This window comes from Propithecus coquereli, unplaced genomic scaffold, assembly GCF_000956105.1.
Source record: "Propithecus coquereli isolate 6110/MARCELLA unplaced genomic scaffold, Pcoq_1.0 Scaffold66, whole genome shotgun sequence".
Lineage (NCBI taxonomy): Eukaryota > Metazoa > Chordata > Mammalia > Primates > Indriidae > Propithecus > Propithecus coquereli.
The window spans coordinates 7,730,245-7,752,470 of NW_012152618.1; the positions used below are offsets into that span (position 1 = coordinate 7,730,245).

General features: G+C 49.9%; 1 protein-coding gene across 1 annotated transcript in view; it reads left to right on the forward strand.

Annotated features, from left to right (window-relative positions):
• The first annotated feature begins 3,578 nt into the window (after positions 1–3,578).
• Positions 3,579–22,226, forward strand: part of LOC105823215 (chromosome unknown open reading frame, human C1orf198) — a 28,743-nt gene continuing 10,095 nt past the window's right edge. The window contains exons 1-2 of the mRNA XM_012660365.1: positions 3,579–3,978; positions 15,588–15,638. Of these exons, the coding sequence (XP_012515819.1) occupies positions 3,646–3,978; positions 15,588–15,638 (384 nt within the window). The 5' untranslated portion in view covers positions 3,579–3,645. The remainder of the gene's footprint in view (positions 3,979–15,587; positions 15,639–22,226) is intronic.

Genomic DNA, 22,226 nt, shown 5'->3' on the forward strand with positions numbered 1-22,226 from the left:
GGCAATAAGTGACTTAGAAGCTTTGATAAATTGTACCCATAAACTCGATCTATTATCATTATTATTATATCCAGTGATTAACCTTAGATGCATTAATCCAATGTTACGGATTTAACAAAAGACAAAGGAACCCCTGTTCTGTGATCTCAGTGCCATCATAAACTACGAGGGGTAATAGGTTACAAACTCAGGTCAGTCTTTTCCTCTGATGCCTCAGTTTCCTTATTCACAAAGACGGGATTAATAACACAAACTATGGAATATTTGTTCATTCATAGTTTACTCAACAGTCACTGAGCCCTTCCTCTGAATCAGGCATTATCGTTTACAACAGTAAACAAGACACATAAGGTTTTCCGTGTTGTGGAGTTTGCCAGCAGGGACCCAAGAACACTTCTGAGGAAAATAACTGAAATGGCACTTGCAAAGGAAGCACTCCACAGCTCAGGACACCAGAGACAGTTTGACACTTGCTGCTGTGTCTCCCTAATTTCTAAGAGAAGCATTCCAGGAACTAATACCATGTTGTCTTAGTCCATTTTCTGCTGCTTGAAACAGAATGCCAGAAACTGTGTACTTTATAAAAAAAAGGAATTTATTTCTTACAGTTACAGAGGCTGTGCAGCCCAAGGTTGAGGGGCAGCATCAGGTGAGGGCCTTCCTGCCTTCTGGTAGGGACTCTGCAGAGTCCCAAGGCAGTGCAGGGCATCACGTGGCAAGGGGGCTGAACGTGCTAGCTCAGGTCTCTCTTCCTCTTCTTATAAAGCTGCCAGCCACACTTCCAAGGTAACTCATTGATCCATTAACCCATTAATTCATTAATCCATGAATGGATTAATCCATTTATGAGGGCAGAGTCCTCATGATCCAATCACCTCTTAAAGGCGCCACCTGTCAAAATTGCCACACTGGGGATTTAATTTCAATGTGAGTTTGTGGTGGACAAACATTCAAACCATAGCACATGTGAAAACTCAGATTGCTTACGTACATTAGGTAGAGTGTGCTCAAGGCCACCCCACAGCTGACCTTGTGTGGGATAGCGGTCATTCATCACCAACAGATCTAGTACAATAACCCTGGTCTCACACCCTTTTCGTGTCTCCCCATGGCGCTCAACATAACATAGCAAATGGAATGTTGATGAATAAATGGATGTTCTGTGGACCACTGCAAGGTTTTCAGGCATTTCAGTGAGAAATGTTTCATTTTGTAAACAGTCTACCAGCTAACCCAAATTCACAGAAAGAAAGAAAAACTGCCTCCATCCCAATTCTTACTTAAGATGATGTTTTGAATTGAATGTTTGTGTTTCCCCAAATTCATTTGTTGAAACCCTCCCCCTCCATGCGATGGTATCAGGCGGTGAGGTCTGGGGGATGTAATCAGGAGTAGATGAAGTCATGAGGGTGGAGCCCTCACGAAAGGGATTGGTGCCCCTTGTAAGAGTCAACAGAGAGCTTGAGGATGTAACAAGAAGTTGGCAGTTTGCAATGCAGAAGAGGGCTCTCACCAGAACCTGACCATGCTGGCATGCTGATCTTGGACTTCCAGCCTACAGAATTGTGAGAAATAAATGTTTTTACTTAAGCCACCCAGCCTGTGGTACTTTGTTACAATAGCCCAAACAGACTTGAGACAGGTGCCTAGCACTAGAGCCATCCCTCACTATTTTCCCTTGAGTCTTAGTCCGTTTGGACGGCTGTAAGAAAACACTGCCAGCTGGGGAGCTTAATAAGCAACAGGAATTTATTTCTCTTAGAATTGGAGGCTGGGAAGTTTGAGATCAAGGCGCCAACAGATTCAGTGTCTCATGAGGGCCTGCTTCCTGGTTCACAGATGGTGCCTTCTGATGGCACCTTCTCGCAGTGTCTTCACATGGTGGAAGGGGCGAATGAGCTCCCTTGGGTCCCTTGTAAGGGAATTAATCCCATGCATGAGGGCTCTGCCCTCCTGACCCAATTATCTCCTAAAAGGCCCACCTCCTAATACCATCACCTTACCAGTTAGGATTTCAACATGAATTCTGCGGGGACATAAACATTCAGACCACAGCACCAAATTACATAGTTGGAGTCTGGCTTTTTATTTCCCCCGGAGTAGATAATAGACATAGATATAGATATAGATAAAATGTCTCTAATTTCAGACAAATCATGTGTCAGAGCTATTTAATTTCCCTGAGTTTCTTCTTACAATCTGCAAGAACTTCTCTTTTCATTACCCTTCATCATCCAGATCATAGACTTTACATACTTTGGCCAATGTTCCTGAGTTATCACACGCATATTATTTTGGAAACTTCTCTGGCAATAAACTATACTTAATTCAAAACAGTTAATGGGGTTGTACTTTTTTGAAAGCAACAATTATTTTTGCAATTGCTTTGAAAACAGCATGAGACCAAGTTTCTAATGGCACAGAACCCTTGCTGTGAATTTCAAAGCAAGCTTGGAGATGTTAATTAAATTTCAAGACTACGTCTTTAAACATCACCCACGTTATTAAACAAGGATTAGAGGAGAGACATCAGAGGGATTCAGATCAGTGTACAGAGCCTATACAGCATCACCTTAAATAGAGAATAATACCCAAAAAACTCTTCTCAGTCTTTCGGCTTCATAAATACTCCTTCACTTACTGTGCAACCCAGGCTATTATCCGGTGGCTCCTGCTTTTCCCTGCTTCAATATATTATGCTGATAACATTGTTTATAAGCAGGTCTTTTGCTGTACAGCTTACCACATTCACGACATTCCAAAAATGGAATGTCATGGCTGGACTGACTTCAAGGCTGGAAGATGATAAGGCCATTTCTCATTCAAAATAGAACTTTGCAAGTTATTTCTATGTTTGTGTTCAGAATTATCCACGCAAAGACCCTAAGGAGCAGATGAAACGCAGTGTTTTGTTTGGAGAGTGGACACTGAATTCTCACCCGAGACCTGTCACAGCCTTGTCAAAATACGGCCGGTGGTCAAGCCCGCCGAGCGGAGTGGAGGCAGCATCCCCGCCGCTCGAAAGAAGCCGAGAAGGTGGCTCCGCGGGGAAAAGACAGGCAGGGGCTAAGGGGCCGGCGGCTAGTCTCGAATGCCGGGTTTGCTCCGGCACCTCGGAGGCAGGAAAAGTTTCCTTTGTCCGGCAGTGACCACGTGGCGCTACGGCGGTCACGCCGGGAACGAACCGTAGCAACCCTCGCAGACCACGGGTCGCGCACTTGGGGACGCGCCAACCACCGCCTGAGCCGGCCAAGGGAAGCCCCGAAAAGCGCGGGCACCGCGGGCATCCACGGGGAGCGTGGGGGGAGTCGCGAGGGAGGGTCGCAAGGGGAGGGGCGCGGAGGCCGGGGCTCCCGGGGCTTGGGGGACGCCACGAGCCAGGTTCCCGAGTCCCGGCCGTGCGGGGCGGGGCTCGCGGGAGTCGGAGTGGGCGGGGCTCCGGGGCGGGCGGGGCGCGGCGGCAGGCCGGGCCTGTAGTCCATGGCGGGGGCGGGGCGGGGCTCCGGAGTGGGCGGGGATCTGCGGCAGGCCGGGCCTGGCGTCCATGGAGGGGAGGCGGGGCTCCCATGGAGGGGGCGGGGCGAGGGTGGGGCTCCCGGGCGGGGCGGGGCTCTGGGGCGGGCGGGGCGCGGCGGCAGGCCGGGCATGGCGTCCATGGCGGCGGCGATCGCGGCCTCGCGCTCGGCGGTCATGAGCGGGAACCGGCCTCTGGACGACCGGGAGCGGAAACGCTTCACCTACTTCTCGTCGCTGAGCCCCATGGCCAGGAAGATTATGCAGGACAAGGAGAAGATCCGGGAGAAGTACGGGCCCGAGTGGGCGCGGCTGCCACCCGCGCAGCAGGACGAGATCATCGACCGCTGCCTGGTGGGGCCGCGCGCCCCCGCGTCCTGCGCGCCCGGGGACCCCGAGGAGCCCGCGCGCTTCCCGGGCCTGCGCGGGCCCACCGGCCAGAAGGTGGTGCGCTTCGGGGACGAGGTAGGTGCGCGCGAGCCGGGCCCGCCCGGCGCTCCACGCCAGAGACGCCCCCGGGCCGCAACACCTGGGCACCTGCCGCGTGTGGCCCCCACAGCCGCGCCCGGTGCCCTGGGAAGCACAGGCAGGAATGGGAGTGGCGGGGGCGCCCGGAGCCGAAGGTCGGGCGGGGGCTCTCCCGGGCAGTTCGTTGAGGCTTCGCCAGGAGGTGGGTCTTTAAATGCCCTCTGCTTACACCTGCCCCGCCGGCACCCGGAGACGTCCCAGAGTAACGACAGCTGCCTTCAAGCGCGGCAGACCAAAGTGCGAACAGCAAAAAACGCTAACCAGACCAACCGAGTTCTGGTATAGCTCTGCCACCTGGTCGTTGTGTGGCTGTAGGTGAATTAGCCTCTTAGAGCCTCAGTTTCCGCCGTGTAGCACGGGGGTACTCGTACCCCCATGCCTGCTGTGAAGGCACTCGGTATAGGACATATATTAATATTAATATTTGTGATGAGCCGAATGGAGAAGTAAACTCGCCAAGCCGGATAACAGGAAGGAAGGGCTGCCTTCCAAGATTAGGAGGCGAAACCCATCCATCGCCTTAAGACGTTTCCTGAGTGAGCGCAATGTGCAGTGTATGTTTGGGGGGGTGAGCATGGTGACCCTGTCTTTCTACCAAAAAAACTAAGGGATGATAAGTTTAAAGGCGTTCCAGGACGCCTTGGCTACGTACAAGGGCATATCTAGGTCTCAGATCTGGAGACTGTGCCTGGCCTTCTAGAGGAGCAGACTTTGTGAAGGAAGAAACACTTCAACTGTCCAGGAAAAAGCTCAGGGACAACCCCGAACTCTGTCACAAAGGCCTGAGTGTTCTGTGATGCTCAGAAACTTGGTCTTCTTTTTCTTGGAAATGGGTTTAACTGAAACCTGTTTGGTGCCATTAGAATTTGCACTGTGGCTATTTGGCCTTTCAAACTCAACTTTTGCCATGACGGGCAAAGTCAAAAGGAGCGAAAAGTGTAAAAAGGAAACCCGCTCTCCGTGAGGGCTGTTTGTTGGACTGGAAGGAGGAGCAGCTGGGAGAGTTTTTCCGAGGAATTTGTGGACTGTGGAAGGAATTCAAGTTAAAAGAAGGAGGGGTAAATCAGATTTTCTGGCTTGGGTGTGCTGAGACATTTATTAATACAAAATGTTTGTGGTCATAAACCCACTTTAATGTGAGGAAAGTGTGAAAGGACTGACATTGCCTTATTCTAATGGAATTAAAAGGAAATTCTCCATTGGACTTTAAACTTTGAGGGCTTTGCCAGGAAAAACAAGGGTGTGGTAAACACAGAGATGAAAATATAGGTTTTAAATGTATTCCTAGAGCCGAAACAGTTTCAGTCGGAAAATATGCATCTCTATAAAGACATGTGTGCAGTGTTTGCGCTCAGATTGGGGTGATGAAAAAGCAGGCATTGCCCATTTATAAGAGTCATGAATAAATAAATACGAGAAAAAGTAAACCTGTAAGTACTTACAAATGTTGGAGAGTGACTGTCATTTTTCCTTAGCATGGTGTCTCACTAAGCGTATCTACACACCTGCTCATCATCAAAAAGCCCATGCCATATAAGAGCCCAGTATCACTGGCAAGGAAAGATGTGACTAAGTTAATCTTTTACTCTGATTCTTTACCTGGTGCCAGACTGAGTGGTTTCTGAATTTGTAAATCCAATGTGATTTAAAAGCAAGTGGAACTGTGCCGTGCTGTGGTATCTGCGCATCCTTCCAGGAGCAAACTTGCCCTGTTTTTCAGAATTGAACCTCAACTTTGCAAAGTAGGCTGAGAGCGTGCCCCGGATTGCCTCTCTAACCAGCCTCAGCACAGATGGCAGAGGAACAGAGACCCTGAATTTTAAGAGAGGTGCATAGGAATGTGGCCCAAGGGGCATTTTTGCCTGCAGTGATTGTGTGTTAATAGCCCTAGGGAGTCGAAATTCCCTCGGACTGGGCAAGAGGTTGGCACAAAGTGGAGTCAGTGGTCTCATTGTTGCCCCCAGGAAATCAGCCATGGAGGAAGGCCAGCTACTAGGCACGAGGGATGATGGGTAAGGACAGGGTGGGGGATGACCCCCAAGTAGGCTGCTGCACAGACCCCTCCCCACCCAACAGCTGGCCCTAGGTTTGTCCTAAAGGACTGTAAACTAGACTGAGTAGGGCCTTCTCTCCCTTCTCACTTGATCTGTGCTCCAATGTGGTCCTAAGGGCCTCCACAGCCTTCCAGCTGCCCTGAGGGGTGCTGACTATTTCTTTGAGTACTGCCCTCTCCCCCATTGCCAGTAACACTTTTGTATCCCACACAGCAACATTCTGCATCAGAGCATGCAAATATAGCCTCCAAATGTGATGACCATCTTCTAGTCACTTTTATGTATTGCAGGGACAAATAGAAAGTTGATTATATGATGGTGATCACAGACCTTGGTGGCTCTGAGTGTGGCGGGAGCTCAGCTCACACAGCAAAGCTGCCTGTGCACTGGACAGGTACAGTGACAGGCGTCTATGTGTGTTCTCATCCTGGACCTCTGGGCTCAGCCCCATCCGGCTTTGCCTTGATAACAGCCTGGTCCTTGCAGAGCAGGAGGTCGCTGCCTTGGAGTGTTGAGGCTGTGAAGGGACATCATCAAGTTTTTTGGTTCTTACTTCCTTGGGGATCAATCGAGCGAATATTTCTCCAGGCCTATCGTATTGGGAACGAGAGGCTTCCTAGCTTGGGGTGCTTAGCCCTCCTGTAGTCTTTAGCAGCTCCTTTAACCATCCCCTGCTCAAACATATGATCTCAGTAGAAAAGTACAGAAGTAGCTTCAGCCAGGGCCACCAGCCCCTTCCCACTGCCACACCGTTGTCTTGCCTCGATCCTCTTTTGTGGAGAATCTGGAGCCACTTCTGGAGGAACAGCTTGTCAGTCAGCAAACGCAGAGGAGACCCAGAGCCCCAGACCTGTCCAGTCCTGGCCATGCCAGCAGCAAGGCGCTACCCCTCTTAGGGGGGAGTTTGCCCCTCTGCAAAGTCAGGGGCAGAACCAGTGGCTCACAAGCTTTCTTTCAAGCTTGCTGGCCTTGCTTGGAGCAGGCACTGACGCTGGGGACACGCCCTTTGGATCAAGCATTTAAGTAAGAACATTAAGGCATGCTTGCAAATGGATGCCATTGACAGAGTGACTTACCCTGCGCTGCTTCAGTGCTGTTTTGGGAATAGCTCACTTTGGGAGGTGAAAGATTTTCATTTTAAAAGAGTTTAGGGATTGCCCTGTCTGCTTCTGCTGCTTCCTAATATCAGATGGGGGGGGAAAAACTCAGCCCTGAGTTGTTAGGAATGTCTTGCTCCTGCCCCTACCCCCGGTCTCCTCTAACTGGGTCTGAGCACATTGGTGAGAGTTAGAGTTCCACATTCGTGGCTCCAGGTGGGCCAGATGCCCCGGGAAATGTGGGCAGCTGCTGGTTCTCGTTCTTGTGCACAGACTTGCCTCTCCTACCTGTCCATAAAGTAGGTGGAGCTGGGCAGGAATGGTGTTTCCTTGTGCCAGCCCAGGGGACCCTGACCTGGGTTACGTGCTGTAGAACGTGGAGTTTTAAGACCCTACAGTCAGACAGCGCTGCCCCTTCTGCAGCAGCTTAGCGTGACCAGCTGCTGGGAGAGGTGTCCCTCCTGTGCCTGGTCCCTCCTCTCCTGCAGGAAGCAGGGGACTTACAGGATGCTCTCTTACTCCTCTCAGTCTTAACCCCCTTTTTTGAGGCTGTCTTGACCTCCCTGACTCCCAGACGCCTGCGGCATTGCCTGAGGCCTCTTAGGACCTGGTGGCTTTCCCCACCCCCAGAGCTGAAGGCCTCCCCAGGTGCCACAGGTGGGGAGCACCTGTGCTTAGCAAACTTCGCTGAGCTGTTGCATCTGCTCTCTCCGAAGGGCCGGCCTCACCCCTCCCTCCTTAGGGGTCCAGGCTCTTGCTGGCCTGGCGTCCTGGGTGCTGGCCAGCCTATTTGTTTTTAAAAATACACTAATTTGTCATAAAAGTTTTACCTGTACATTGTTGTTAAAAGTTTCAAACCATTCAGAAGCAGCATTATAAAACAGTTGGTAGAATCGCTTCAGAACTTTCCCCAAGCATTAAACCTTTGTTAGATTTGAGCTTGGGTAGCTGTGTGGCTTCTTGATGCAGGACCTGTGGTATGTGAGGTTTCCTTGTCCCCTTCCACGATGGCAGCTTGGCCTTTTCTTTTTCCAGCATGTAGTAAAAACAAACAAACAAACCAAAAAAAAAGGAATTTGGGAGTTGCTTTCTCAGTATTTCGGACTTTTTTTTAAGAAAGGTAGAATATATGAATTAGGATTCCCACCTTCTGTCTGGCATATCCATGGATGTTTTAGAAAAGATGACTGGGTGGTTTTCCATGTTGTTCTACCTGGGTTTCTGCACTGAGGTGCTGGCAGGAGCTGGGAAGTGGCCCTTCTCCAGATCAGGTTGCACAGGCTGCAATGGGGAGGCTGCTGGGCCTGTCCTGCAAGCTTTCCTTTTCAGACTGATGACTGTCTGCTCTGAGCAGCGCCTGGCCTGGTGCCCTGAGACCTAAGGCAGCAACGCGGGCCTTTCCTCCCCAGGCACCCCTGTCTGCTGGCTCCTGTGGGACGATGGCCCAGTGGCAGCCAGGGAACAGGTTTAGCAAAGAAATGAAATGATGTGGTCACTGTGATGCAGGGAGAGAGAGTAGAAAGCATGTTGACAGGTTTGGTGTCATCTTTTAATTGGCAAGAGTCACTTTTGCTCTCTAAGCAAGGGAGTCCCGTAGTACTGGAAAAGATATCCATTTCTCCTAAATGGGTGAATGCATGAATGCAGGCCAGACCTGTCTGTACTTCCTCCTCATTTTCTGTTCTTTTCCTTAGAACTTCCTCCACCTACTCTGTATCCTGTTCCCCTTACCACACTGGCACTGAGTTTTTGTTTCTGCTGTGATCTATGGAGGCCTGAGTTTCTGAATTTGTATTCATGGTGGAATGTGCCCAGTAGTTAAATCATAACTGTTTTTCTATCTTTGGAACTGCAGTTTTGTATTTCCAGTTATGGAAACCCCCTTATCTCAGCAGAGCTAAAAATAATTATAAGTCAGAGGGTAAAACATCGATTCCATAAATGTATAAACAATAGTTTCTAAGGATAAGCAGTTGATAAAAAAAGAACATATTTTAATCATTCTTCTTTATTCCCCTCTTTTAAAAAATTGGCTCAATTTTTTAAGAGCAGTTTTAGGTTCACAATAAAATTGAGCCAAAAGTACAGAGTTCCCGTCCCCCCTTCCCCCACAGAGGGACAGCCTCCCCCCGCCGTCAGCACCCACACCAGAGTGGTCAATTGGTTACGATTGATGAACCTACGCTGACACTTCATTATCACTCAGAGTCGATAGTTTACAGTAGGGTTCACTCTTGGTGTTGTACATTCTATGGATCTTGACAAATGTGTAATGACATGTGTCCACCATTATAGTGTCATACAGTCATTTCACTGCCCCAAAAATCCTCCATGTTCCATTTATTCCTGTCTCTCTCCCCTAACTCTTGGCAACCACCGATCTATTTACTGTCTCCGCAGTTTTGCCTTTTCCAGAAAGTCATACAGTTGGAATCATACAGTGTGTCGCTTTTTCAGACTGGCTTCTTTCACTTAGCGATGTGCATTTAAGGTTCCTCCATGTCTTTTCATGGCTCGACAGTTCATTTCTTTTTAGTGCTGAATAATATTCCATCGTCTGGACGTACCACATTGTATCCACTCACCTACTAGAGGACATCTTGGTTGCTTCCAGGTTTTGGCAATTATGAGTAAAGCTGCCTTAAACAGTTGCATACAAGTTTTTTGTGTGGACCTACGTTTTTCGTTTGTCTGGGTGTTCGTCAAGGAGTGTGATTGCCTCGCTCCTGTACTTACTTATGGAGAAATAAATACAGCAGAAGCACTGCTGAATTTGTGCATGGAGCCCTGGGTGAGGTACAGACTGATACTAAACAGCTCACCAGGAACAATGTGCTCCACCCTGAACGTGCCAGGGTGCCCAGGCTACCCGGCTTCACTGCGGGGATGACACAGTCATCAACCTAAAGGACTTTCTGTTCCCCCGTCGCACACTCTGCTGTCTGAGCCTTATTTCTCTAGTTTATAGCATTTCTCAGTTTAAATTTCTTACCTTCAAGCCAAGATGCCACCACCTGTCTAACAGACACTCCCCTAATTTATGGACTTCAGGAGTACAGTGACAATTTATGGTTCTGATGTGCATGTTGCAGGGTTCCAGGATCCTGACACTGCTTCGGAATCACCCCAAGAAAAGTTAAACCTATTTTTGGAGAGCCTAGTAGTTGGGATTCTCATTTTTAGAAAGTCGGCACTCCAGGTAGGAGGTGATATTTAACAAACCGTACAGCCATATTCTGACTCTACCAGATGAGAGTGTTTACTGTTTATAGTCACACAGTTATTGTAGTTGTAAAGCATTGTAATTAAAAATGCAGCTGCAGTAGTTTTGTATATAATCTTTGAATGCCAGGAAGAACAAAAGAAAGCTTTCAATGAAATTCTCATTATGTTGGAGAATTGCAGCCTGTTAGGAGGTTGTTTAATTTGCCCTGGTTGGTTAAACTGATGCACAGAGTCATAGTTTCACCTGTATCAAAGTTGCCATGGGTAAGAGCTGGCCTAGGAAACCCTGGACTCCTCATGAGAACAACCTGACCCGGGATTGGTTTAGCAGGAGTCTTTATTTGGGGATGATGAGAGCCACGCGGCCGTATTCACTGAGGGCCCCTTTGCACACGGTGTGGCCTGTGTAGAGTTGGGCAGACAGATGTGGACCCCTGAGCACTAGGAGCAAGCTCATTTCACTAAGCATAATGTCTTCACTGTTCATCCATGTGGTAGCATCTATCAAAATTTCCTTCCTTTTTAAGACTGAATAATACTGTATTGTGTGTATGTTCCACATTTTGTTTATCTGTTCATCTGTCAGTGGACACCTGGATTGCTTCTACTTTTTGGCTATTTTGAAGAATGCCACTATGAACATTAGCAGATAAATATCCCTTTGATCTCCTACTTTTAGTTCTTTGGGGTATATACCAAGGAATGAAATTGCTGGATCAAATGGTAATTCCATGTTTAATTTTTTGAAATGAGGTCTCCCTATATGGTCCAGGCTGGTCTCAAACTCCTGGGCTCAAGCGATCCTCCCACCTCAGCCTCCCGAATACCTGGGATTACAAGGGTGAGTCACTGCACCCAGATATCTTTAATTTTTTGAGGAACCACCAAACCGTTTTCCAAAGTGGCTGCATCTTACATTCCCACCAACAGTACATAAGGGCTCCAGTTTCTCCACATCCTCATCAACACTTGTTATTTTCAGTTTTTTGATGATAGCCATTTTTATGGGTGTGAGATATATTACCTTTGTTTTTAAACCAATGTATCTAATCGTAAGTTTATATGATTTAACTTTCTAATAATGATTGTGTTTAACAACAGGTTCAAGAAATCCTAAACATTTCAGGCCACCTCCTTTGAGTTGGTGCAAGCCTGCTCTAACACAACTCTGGTTGCAGCCCCCAAAACTATTAATAAAAATGTCCAGGACCTACCAGAGTTCTGAACCCTTTGGCATCCATTTTTTACCAGCTAATAAAGTAGCAGATGCTGGAGATGTCCTGCAGATATGTATTCCAGTACTATGGGCAGAGAATGTGTGTTCTTATTTTTTTTTAAATGTTGTTTTCTTTAGGAAGTACCCACTGAATTAGATGAACATTTCCAAATGAGAGCAAGTGTTCAAGCCCTCTGGGATGTTACAGAAAGGCTAGTTTTTGTGTGTCTACCCTGGAGTCCTTGAAGCTGCCATGGAGACGAGCAGAACCTCTCACATGAGCACTGGCTCTGAGCATTACGGAGTGCTCTGTTTCCGTGGTTTTCTGTAGCTTTCCCTGTGCTTTTTGGCTTTCTCCTTTGGGGTTTGGTGACTGAGACATCTTCTGTACTCCAAAGAAGCAGTTGTTTCCAGAGAGCATCAGCGTGAGTGTCGCCCTTGCTGTGGATAGAATTTGAGAATAACTGTCAGCCAACGTGGAGCCCACTCTGTGTTGTCCTGTGGTCTAAGTAACGTGTGTTTTGCTGCTTAGACAATTTCAGATCCTGGGTGCCAGGGAGGTAGGTGGGGAAGCCTTCCAAGGAACCCTGGAAAAAGCATATGTGATTGACCCACAAGCATGTGTCTGGCCACATTTTGGTTGCCTGCTGGTCGTCCTGGGCGTAGGAGACAGGAGAGCACTACCGTGTGTGAGTGGGCGTGGCCACTTTGCAATGCTGATGCCATTTGCACCCAGCAGCCTGGAGCCCATTCTCGCCACTAACGCTCTTTGTGGCTGGAGCGTGCAGCTGACGGCTGACATCAGAGCTTCCATCACATTTTTGTTCGGCATGTTTACTTTTGTTAAGCACTTTATTATTTTTTTATGAGCTCAGAATTGCAGAAATCCAAGGAATCTGCCCCTCAACTTAGTTTCTCATTGGAGCAAACAAAAGATTATTGACTCGACACCAAGTTGGGGAGAAATAACAGTGTGACCCTCTCTCCATCTGTGACTCCCTTGGAATTTCAGCTAATACGTGGCTGCCACCACTGGAGTCTTGGCTGTCGCCAAACTCCAGGCTAAATCTTGATTCCTCAGAGTCTTGTACTAAGTCACCTTCCAAAGCCAACCTTATTATTTTAATCTTTGCAGATTTCAAAGGACTCAAGTTACATAATTAATATTTAGAAGATAGATCATATCCCATGATAGGGGAGTCCGGCTCCCTTGTGCCCTTTCCCAGGCCAGCGGGCCTGCCCCAGGAGTCTCCACACACTTCCTCTGTCTCCTGGGGCAGCCGGGGGGCTGCTGGATTCTCAATGGAACCAGCACCTTTGCCAGTTTATTTCCATTTACCTTTTCCCACAGGTCCAAATCTAGAATAAATGATATTTACATTCCATCAGCCTCCTTTATTTTTCCCAGAAGGGCTTGAAAACAAAGCCCTTCTTGTTTTATTACTTCTAAAAGGAACTTAGAGGGTCCTCAGATTATAGGAGTTTAGGGACTTTGGAATCGTTGAGTTCAACTGCTCTTCCTCCCACTATGCACACAGAGACGTGGGCCAGGAGTCCCCTACAGCTGAAGGCTGGTCCTCAGCCTCTGCTAGGAGACCTCCAGTCCCAAAGCTCATAGCTCCGTAGCTCATGTTCCTCCTGGCAACCGTTTCCATTTTTGGAGGAATCAAATTTGTGCATTGGGAAGTAATGTGGGTTTAACTGACATTCCAAATGGGGAGGCAGCGACCCCTGTTCCCTCTCACTTTTAAAGGTTTTGCCTGACAGCCGTGAGTGATAGAAGACACTGCGCACCGGTTCAGAGGTCAGGATTCATGAGAATGAATGCAGTCCTTTAGGGATGGTGGTGAGTTGTACTCACTATGTGGTTCTCAGAACTTTAATGCAGCTTAACCCAGTTTCTAGGTTTTTCCCTCCACTTTTGTAGTTCTCAATATTTACTACTAGTACCTTTGTTAGTAGTGTTTTTACCCTGATTTGAATATACTTAGTCCTTTCGTGCACATTCATGGGAAGGTGAAGGCCTGAGTTTTGGCTTCCACAGCCCCTCTCCGGGTCTTCCTTGCTCGTTATCCCCAGCGAATGTGAGTGTTTGAGCGCAGAGGTACCAGTGCCTCCCGCACAGCAGCGAGCATCAGTCCCCGGCGTGGCTGGACTCAGAGCCAGGTCCTTCCCCCATAGGTGGCCAGCCCCCCTTCCTGGGGCCCCTAGCTATGAAGAGCCTGGGCTCTGTGCCCCCACATTGGGACGTCTGGGGGGAGTGTGAGTGTGAGAGGTTGGCGAGGAAAGTCAGCCTGTGGAAGGATCCAGGCTTGTGCAGGGGTCATTTTTTCACAGTTAGTGAGCTGCTGCTGTGTGCCGACCCTGGCTATTCGGGCACTGAGGATGGAGTAGCGAATAAGACTCCGCTCTGGTGCCTGTCCCAGCCAGGCCGGCCGCACTTGGGGCATGCTGGGGAGTCATCACACACTTCCTTCCTGTACCCTCTTCCTGGGAACAGGCCTGCAGCTGCCCAGACCCCAGGACACCTTCATTATTGGGGCTCAAAGACTGGCCTCCCACTGGCCGTTCGCGTTAGGAGGGGTGTGCACAGAGAATGCGGCTGTGGGGTCTGGAAGGCTGAAGGTGAACACTCAGGTGTCTGTCAGGCTCCCTGCTGTGCGGGCCCTGGTGTCTGCCCCCGGTCTTCGAGGCTAGGCTGGGGTGGAGTGGGCTCTGCCAGATGCTGAAAGAAGAGGGTCCGTGGGTAGAACCGCTTTGCCCTGTGGAGGGGGCGCGGGCAGACCGCCTGACTCTGGGGGCAGGGAGTACCTCTGGGTAGGAAGAAGACATTTACCTGGGGTACTTTATTGAAGGATGTAAATTACCTGGGATTTGGGAGGGCTATGGATGTGATCAAATTAATGTCAGTCTCAATTTAAAATATCTTATTCTATTATAGTCGGTATTGCCCAATGTGTCTCAATGTTTTATTAAAAAAAAGATGATCCCCAGTAGAAGCAGCCAGGTGTGGGTGCGTGCACCGTAGTCCTAGCTACTCAGGAGGCCGAGGCAAGAGAATCACTTGAAAGCCCAGGAGTTTGGACAACACGGTGAGACTCTGTCTCTAAAAAAAAAAAATGTTGCCCAATAAAAGCTGGATACAGATGAGATATTTGCTAGCACAGGGATAGTTGGAGGGGCGTGGGGAGTGGGGCAGGGGCAGGGGCAGCCAAGGAAAGGTGCTTGGTGCCTTTTGTTCAGGCCAGTGAGCAAAACATACTGGATCCAAGGTCAAATTCGCAGTGGTTGTTCTAAAGGGCTTTTTCTATTGTGTTCTGTTTGGTGAGGGTGGGGAATGGTTTCAGAGTTCTCGTGATAACTCGTTGCTTGCATTAAATTGGCATTTTCTTCATTGATTCTGCAGATCAGTGCCTTTCAGGTCTCTGGCAGGCATGCAGGAGCGGAGCGGGGTTCAGATGTGTTGGCGCTGACTGGCAGCTCATCCTTTCCCTAGGTTCCCTCATTTAGTCCGTACAGCAGCCCTGCAAGGGGAGTATGGTCCTCCTTTACAGATGAGGAAACTGAGGCTCAAAAAGGCTAAGTCATCGTCCCACGCCACATGGCTAATTACTGGAAAGGGCTGAGACTGACCGGTTTCTGCTGAGACCATCAGCCTTGCGCCCTCTCCGCTCAGCTTCCCTGTCCGATTGAGTCCATCGGGGCCATGCTAGTGCTCAGTAAGTGTCTGTTTGGCCAGGACGGGAGCACCTGGCAGCCTCAGCCAGAAAATTGAGGGAGAAATCCAATGGAGACGGTCAGCACATTCTACACAGAGCAGCAAAACATCGGACTTGTCTAGAGCCAGGAGTTGGGCTGGTTCCTAAGTTTTGGTTCCCCATGGCCCTGGGTGGATGTTTGCATGGGGTATGTCTGGGTTTGGATTTCAAATTTGTTCTTGAATTTTTATTTCAGGACATAACTTGGCAAGATGAACACTCTGCCCCTTTCTCTTGGGAAACAAGGGTAAGTTGGATTAAATTTAGATTTATTTGTTCTTTTAAAAAGAATCGAGTTGTTCTGTATTTTTCTTTCAGCATTTGATGGACTCAGAAGGCAGCATCCCCCACTGCCGGCCTGCGGGTGACGTGCCCATTGTTGGTGGCAAGGAGGGGGTGGGGCAGATTGTGAGGAGTCAGGGAGCTGTCGTGAGTGGGTTGGTGATAGAATTCAAAACAGTGGTCACTACTGTCAGCCAGGCCCCGTGACACCCTGTCATGTCCACTGACTGGGGCTCCCAGCCAGCCTGGGTAAGGGGGTCAGTAGTGTCGGGGGCCCTTTCTCTGCTCATACCGCTGCTCCTCAGCACTCAGCACCCTGGTAGGAAGTGCACTGTAACAGGGTTGAGCAAATGGGGAGGTGACTTTAACCAGCTGATATAGCTAGACATGTGTTCAGCTAATAGAGCCCACATTGGGTCCCTAACTGGTCTCCCAGTTACTTGTCATCATCATCATCATCATCAGTGCCAGAGTCGCTTAAGAGCATCAAGTTTAACTGATTGTAATTCATTTCCCATCTCCTGAGTTGCCCCAGCAGAAGTACATTCCTAAGCAGCAAAATGACTAAAAGGCAGGGGTCTCTGACCCAAAGAAAAGAAGTAAAAGACTCGGATTTTCTGAATTCTAGAACATTGAGTACTGTTGTGTTGGAGGGTTCTTTCCATAATGGGGACATGCTACAGAGACAACAGTGTGACTAGAACAGAGCTTAGACTGGCGGCCATGGGATCGGGGTTTTCAAGTGTTGATACTTTGAGGGGCTTGTTTATTGGTTTTCACTTGTCCGCATGGTTGCTGGTCAGAGCCCCTCAACCCCATAGACGTGGGCATCCGGGGGGCCTATGAGGAGTCAGGGTGGTCCACGAGGGACCCTGCAGGGCCCTCACCTGGGGACCTGGACCTTAAAATGAAATGTTGCACTGGGTTCAAATGTTTAAGGACAGCTGGACTGCTCTTTGCACACAGACAGCGTTCAGTAAGAAGTTACTAACTGTCCTGAGTGCAGCGAGCTGGCCTCAGGACATGGGAGCCCGTGACAGTTGACGTGATTCTTACATCAGAGTTAAGAGGTGGTTTGGGGAATACATGGCGTTAATTCAGTCTCCCTAGGGATCTGGGCAGGGATGACCAAGGTTGTGTTGGGGGAAGCGCAGGATGTCAAGGTGCAGCCTGGAGTGACAGCTGCTCCTAAATCCAACACAGGAGCTGTGTCTGCCGGCATTGCAGAGGAAGTTGTAGGTGGGTAGAAAGTGCGTCATTGTATTGGCATCCAGCCGGGCGCTCAATATTCTTCTTTTCTGGGCTTCCAAAATGGGTAGTTGTGAGAAGCACTGATTCTGCAGATGATATCTCTAGCAGGGATGGGCACACAGGTTCTCCATGTGGTGGCCCAGAAAGCAGCACAGGTTTCCCTGGCCTGGGCCCTCTCTTTGGTGATAATGCAGTGATGAAGGCAAAGGAAAGTCAGAATAGTTAAAATGTCTTAAGGCCTGAGTTCATCATGTGCCCATGAGAATAGCTGCTCTCTGAAGAATTTACCTTGTTACTTGTTCCCAAGTCAGCTATTTGTGGCATGGGACGTTTCATCTATTATTAACTTGCTGTAAATGACATTGTGGGACAAGGTGGCGCAGCTCCTGGAGCGACTGCCGATACAGGCACAACTGCTGGGGCCAATGTGGGGAACAGGTGCCTAGGAAGGGTCCGGATGACAGAGCCAGAAAGCAAGTGCACGAGGGCCACGCTTGTGCTCGTGCTCATTGTCCCTGATGCCAGAACGTCTGATCCCTCAGAAAGCAGCGTGAATTGGGGGAGCTTGCTAAAACCAAATCGATATGTGTCGGCCATGGAAACGTATTCTTTTAGTAAAAAGTGTAGTCTTTGTGGCTCGGAGTTCTCAGCTTCGTGTCATGTTCCCGTTAGATGATAGCACCAGTTTATTTTACAGACTGGTGGGTTCACTCTTTGTCTTCCCCTTCCTGTTTGACTTCTCAAGGTCAGACTTATGATAGTTCAGTGTTAGAACCTTCCAGAAATAGAGGGCATCCCAGACAGCAAAGGAGCTTGTCCCATCCTCCCTACCTTCACTAGTTGGTGCTGAGTTTAGGAAGCCCCGCCATCCACTCCTCCTTAGCCTTAGCATTGGAGCACCCTGCCTCCCTGCTTCTAGGGATTGGCCACACTCTTCCTAGGACTTAAAGATTTATAAGAGTCCTATTTAAGAGCCGCAAACAGGAGGAGGCTTTGGGAGGGCAGGGCCCTGGATCTTCGGGTGTGGGACTGGAGACTTGGACCCCGTTTCTTGCTCTCCCTCAGTTGGTGCTTTCCTCACTCTATCAGTTATCTATTGTTGCATAACAAACGACCCCAAAACTTCATGGCTTCAGCTCATGATTCTGTGTGTCAGTGGTGTGAGCAGGGCTCAGCTGGGCTGTTCTTCTGTTGGCCTTGCCTGGGATTGCTTACGTGTCATCTGACAGCCTGGTGGGAGCTTGGTGTTTCAGGAGAACCTGTCTCGTGTCCAGTTGGTGCTGGCTGTCAGTGGGGCCACATGTCTCCGGTGCACCAGCCTGGATCTCTTCACACACGTGAATCGAGAGGGAATCACAAATCTTAGGCTGGGGAAGTGCACAGTATCACTTCTGCTTTGTTCCGCTGGTCAAATCAAGGCACAAGCCAGTGGATTCAGAGTGTGAGGAAAGAGATGGAATCTCTTGATGGAGGAGTTGCAGAGAATTTGTAACCGTTTTTACCCCGGCATCTCTGTTTTTTCATTCCATTGTTAATCCCAAGTCATTTCTTTCCATTTTTAATTCTTTATTCATTGATTTTTTTTGTTTTATCTTTAATTATGGTAAAATAAATACACATAACATTAAATTTTCCATCTTAACCATTTTAAGTGTACAGTTTGGTGGCGTTAAGTACATTCATATTGTTGTACAAACATCACCACCATCCATTCCTAGAACTCTTTTTCATTATTATTTTTTAACTGACGAATGAGAAATTGCATATATTTATGGTGTACAAAGAGAAATTTTAATATATGTGTACACTGTGGGATGATTAAATCAAGCAATTAACATATCCAGAATTCTTTTCATCTTGTAAAACTGAAACTCTGTTCCCATTAAACAATAACTCCCAGTCGCCTCCCCCCCAGCCTGTGGCTGCTTTCTGTCTCTGAAATCATCTACTGATTTGTTTTTATTCAGTGGAACATTTATTGTGCACCCACTTTATGTCAGACATTGTGCTGCAGACCCAGAGACATGCTACTTCTGTGCTCAGGAAACAACCGTGAGTGGACAGCGATGTTTGGTGGCAAATCTCACTTAGGACAAAAGCTGTAGCCACAGAATCTTTCCTTCAGTCATTTTTCCCCGATGTATTTAACATATATTCGTACACATATTGGTAGATTTAATCTCATACTTTCCTCCAGCTATTCGGTTCAGCAGACATTTAATGAATGCCAACAGAGTGCCCAGCTTTATCTACCCCTGACAGATCCACTGAGGCAGGGTCACAGCTGTCGGGGGCAGAGTTAAGAATCCCAGCAGTTTTTGGTTTCTCACCCAGTTGTCTCCGTATGGGGACTCTGCTCTTGGCCAGCCCGAGATGATTCCGGCAACACAGAATGAGCCGGTGCCGTGCTTCGGACCTGTGGTTGCTGCCCCAGCCCAGGCAGCTTTGACCAGGAGAGCCCTGACGGGGCGGGCAGACAGGATGGTCTTGGTGTGGCAGCCGTGCACCCTGCTGCTTCGAATCCTGCTCAGTCTTCCAGCCCATCCCTCCCTGCCTCGGTGCCTCCTTCTGAGGCTGATCCTGGCCATGGCGCCTGTCGCTCCCCCCTCCATTGTGGATGGGAGGCCTGCCTGTCGGGGGTGGGGGGCTTGTGGCTGTCATCTTTTCCACTGATCTGTCAGCATGGCAGGCGTGCTGGGGGAGAGGGTGCCCGTGGGGACCAGCATTGCATTCCTCTCTCGTGCTGATAGTTCCAGAGGAAAAACCCAGCACTTAGGATGCTTCAGGCAGAGGGGGGCAGGGGGTGGGGAGAGGATTCCTTGCATTCCCCGCGGTCTGGGCTGGAGACCATGAGGAAGAGGTCAGGCCTCAGGCAGGTCAGCCTCGGCCCTGGCCAGCTGGGCCCTTGGGATCCCCACCCCCACCCTGGCCCGGCCTTCCTCCGCCCCCTGTCTGGCTCCTGTCTGCCTCCCCGTTCCTCCCGTTCCTTCACTGATGTTCTGATGCCCATTTGAGGATAGGAAATAGGCTAGGGAGGGGATCAGTTCCTTGATTCCTGGGATATCAGAAGATCTCCAAGGGCTGATATAGATGAATCCCAGGGTAGGGACACCTTCCAGCCCCTTCCTCAGGAAGAGAAATAAGCATTTATGAGCACAAGCACCTCCTCGGCGCTGTGCCCGGTGACAGGATGTGCACACACGTTGAATTCTTTCACCCCTGGGCCGCCGGGGTTCCCGTTCCTGCCGTGGGTCAGAGCATCGGGGTGCAGGGAAGTCAGATACCTGGCAGGCTGAGTGGACGAAGAGAGACTGGAGCTGGGGTCCGTCTGTGGCTGGCAGGTATCTGCTGCCCCTGGGGGTGCAGAAGGGCCGTTCCCTCAGGGTGTTCCTGTACGTAGAGGATTTGCTTGGCTGTCTCTTCTCACTGCTGCCCTCAGCCCCGCAGCACAGCTCCTGCGCTGCTTGCGGCCCTGGGGTCCTCTAATCCCAGACTCCCCATCCCTGCCTAGTAGTCTCCCCCCATTTCTCTCCCCCTCCCTCCCTCTCTCCCTCACCTGGGCTCTTGCTGACTCCCTGAGACCCAGGGCTGCCCTGGGGCTCCCTCGAGACCTTCCCCGGCTCCCCGTGCATGGGGTGATGTGCCACCCACTCAGCCCTGCACACTGTCCGTAGGCTCTGTTCTCTCCTGCCTCAGGGGCCATGTGGCACCCACACGTGGCACCCACTGTCTTTGCCCAGTCCCCAGCCGTCTGTGAAGGCCCCGCCCTCCAGACCCAGCACAAATCCCCCCTTTCGTGGTACCCCAGTCACGACCCTCACTGCGTGCCCAGCTCTGTGCCGAGCACCTTTGCTGCCCGGCGTTGCTTAGTCTTCACAGCACCCGCTTCCTAGATGAGGACACCAGGCATCATGCAGTGGCGGGTGTGAACCAGGCAGTCCTGAGTCCAGGCCTGTGCTTCCGACCCCTGCCACAGCTTCCAGAATCGTCCCTCTTCCGCGTTACCATTGCGAAGTCCTGCAGCAGGTGAAAATGTGATAGTGTTTATGAATTCTCTGTTGGTGTGTCTCTGTCCCTGCGACATGACAAGCCACCAGAGGGAAGAGACTGTTATCTGTCCCCTAACCTTGATGACCTGGGGCTGGCACACCTCCTCAACCTCCTCTGGGTCTTAGCTGGGTTATCCCCTAGAGCCTGGCAGATAGGCGTATGCATGGCCCTTCCACAGCCCATCTCCTAGGCCCGGGCTCCCTGCGGGGCCTGGCCCTGGGAGCATGCAGGGGTGTCGTTAGTATTTAGCCCTGGTCTCAGCAGGGTGGGCCACCAGGCACTGCTGCGCCCCGGCTTGTCTCCGGCCCCCGAATCTTGACGTCTCGTCCCTGTCAGGTTGCCACCGATACTAATTTTGTGATTCTAGAAGTTTTTAGTATTTCCCTCTGTTTTTCCTCCTCTTCCTTCTTCAGAGGGAAGGTGGAAAGAATAGATATTAAATCGGTGGATTTATTAGGATTTGCTCCAGTAAACTATGACATTTTCTAACAATGTTTCTGTAGCCTTTGTCTCAACAATTTAGATCTGTGGGAGGCTGCCAAGCCAAACAGTTAGTTTTGGCGACGTGCACTCCCCCTTTACTGAAATATTACACATTCCTCTCCAGTGAGTGGGAGGTAAAAATAGAGCCCGGGCTCAGTTGTGGTCTTTCTGTTTTTAGAATGGACTTGGCCCGCTGAGACCCAGTTCCCCACACAGGGTGGCTGACGCCCAGCTCCGACTGGGCTGGATGAAGCCCTCCCAGCAGATCCTGCCTGGCCTCTTGGGACACTGAGGGTGGGACTGTCAGCATGGCTGCAAAAAGCGGGGCTTCCGTATGGACTCCCCCATCTCTCCCATCTCCCACTGAGTGGAACCACTAATGCAGACTTCTGCCTGTAGCCAGCGCCGACGAGTTGGTGCCCATCGGCCATCAGTTCCTTCCCTTCAAATGCAGCATCCTCTTGCGGGGCCCTGGCTCTTGTGGCACAGGGTGGTGGGAGAGGGCTGAGGTGACCTCCTCTCCCAACAGCCCAGGTCTTTTTCCACACCTGAAAAGACATAGGGTTTTTTCTATGCATCTGGAACTGCATCTGGAACTCCCCTGTCCTTCCACTTTCCACCCCTCCCCGCCCCTCCCCTGCCCTGCACCTGTGTGAAGCCCCAGGTAGCAGTGGTATAGCGCGTCCTCCAAGACAGTTGCGTGCTGCACTGCAATCCCAGGTCTTTTTCTTTTTAAATAAAAAGTGAATAATAATCCTCCGTACCTCGT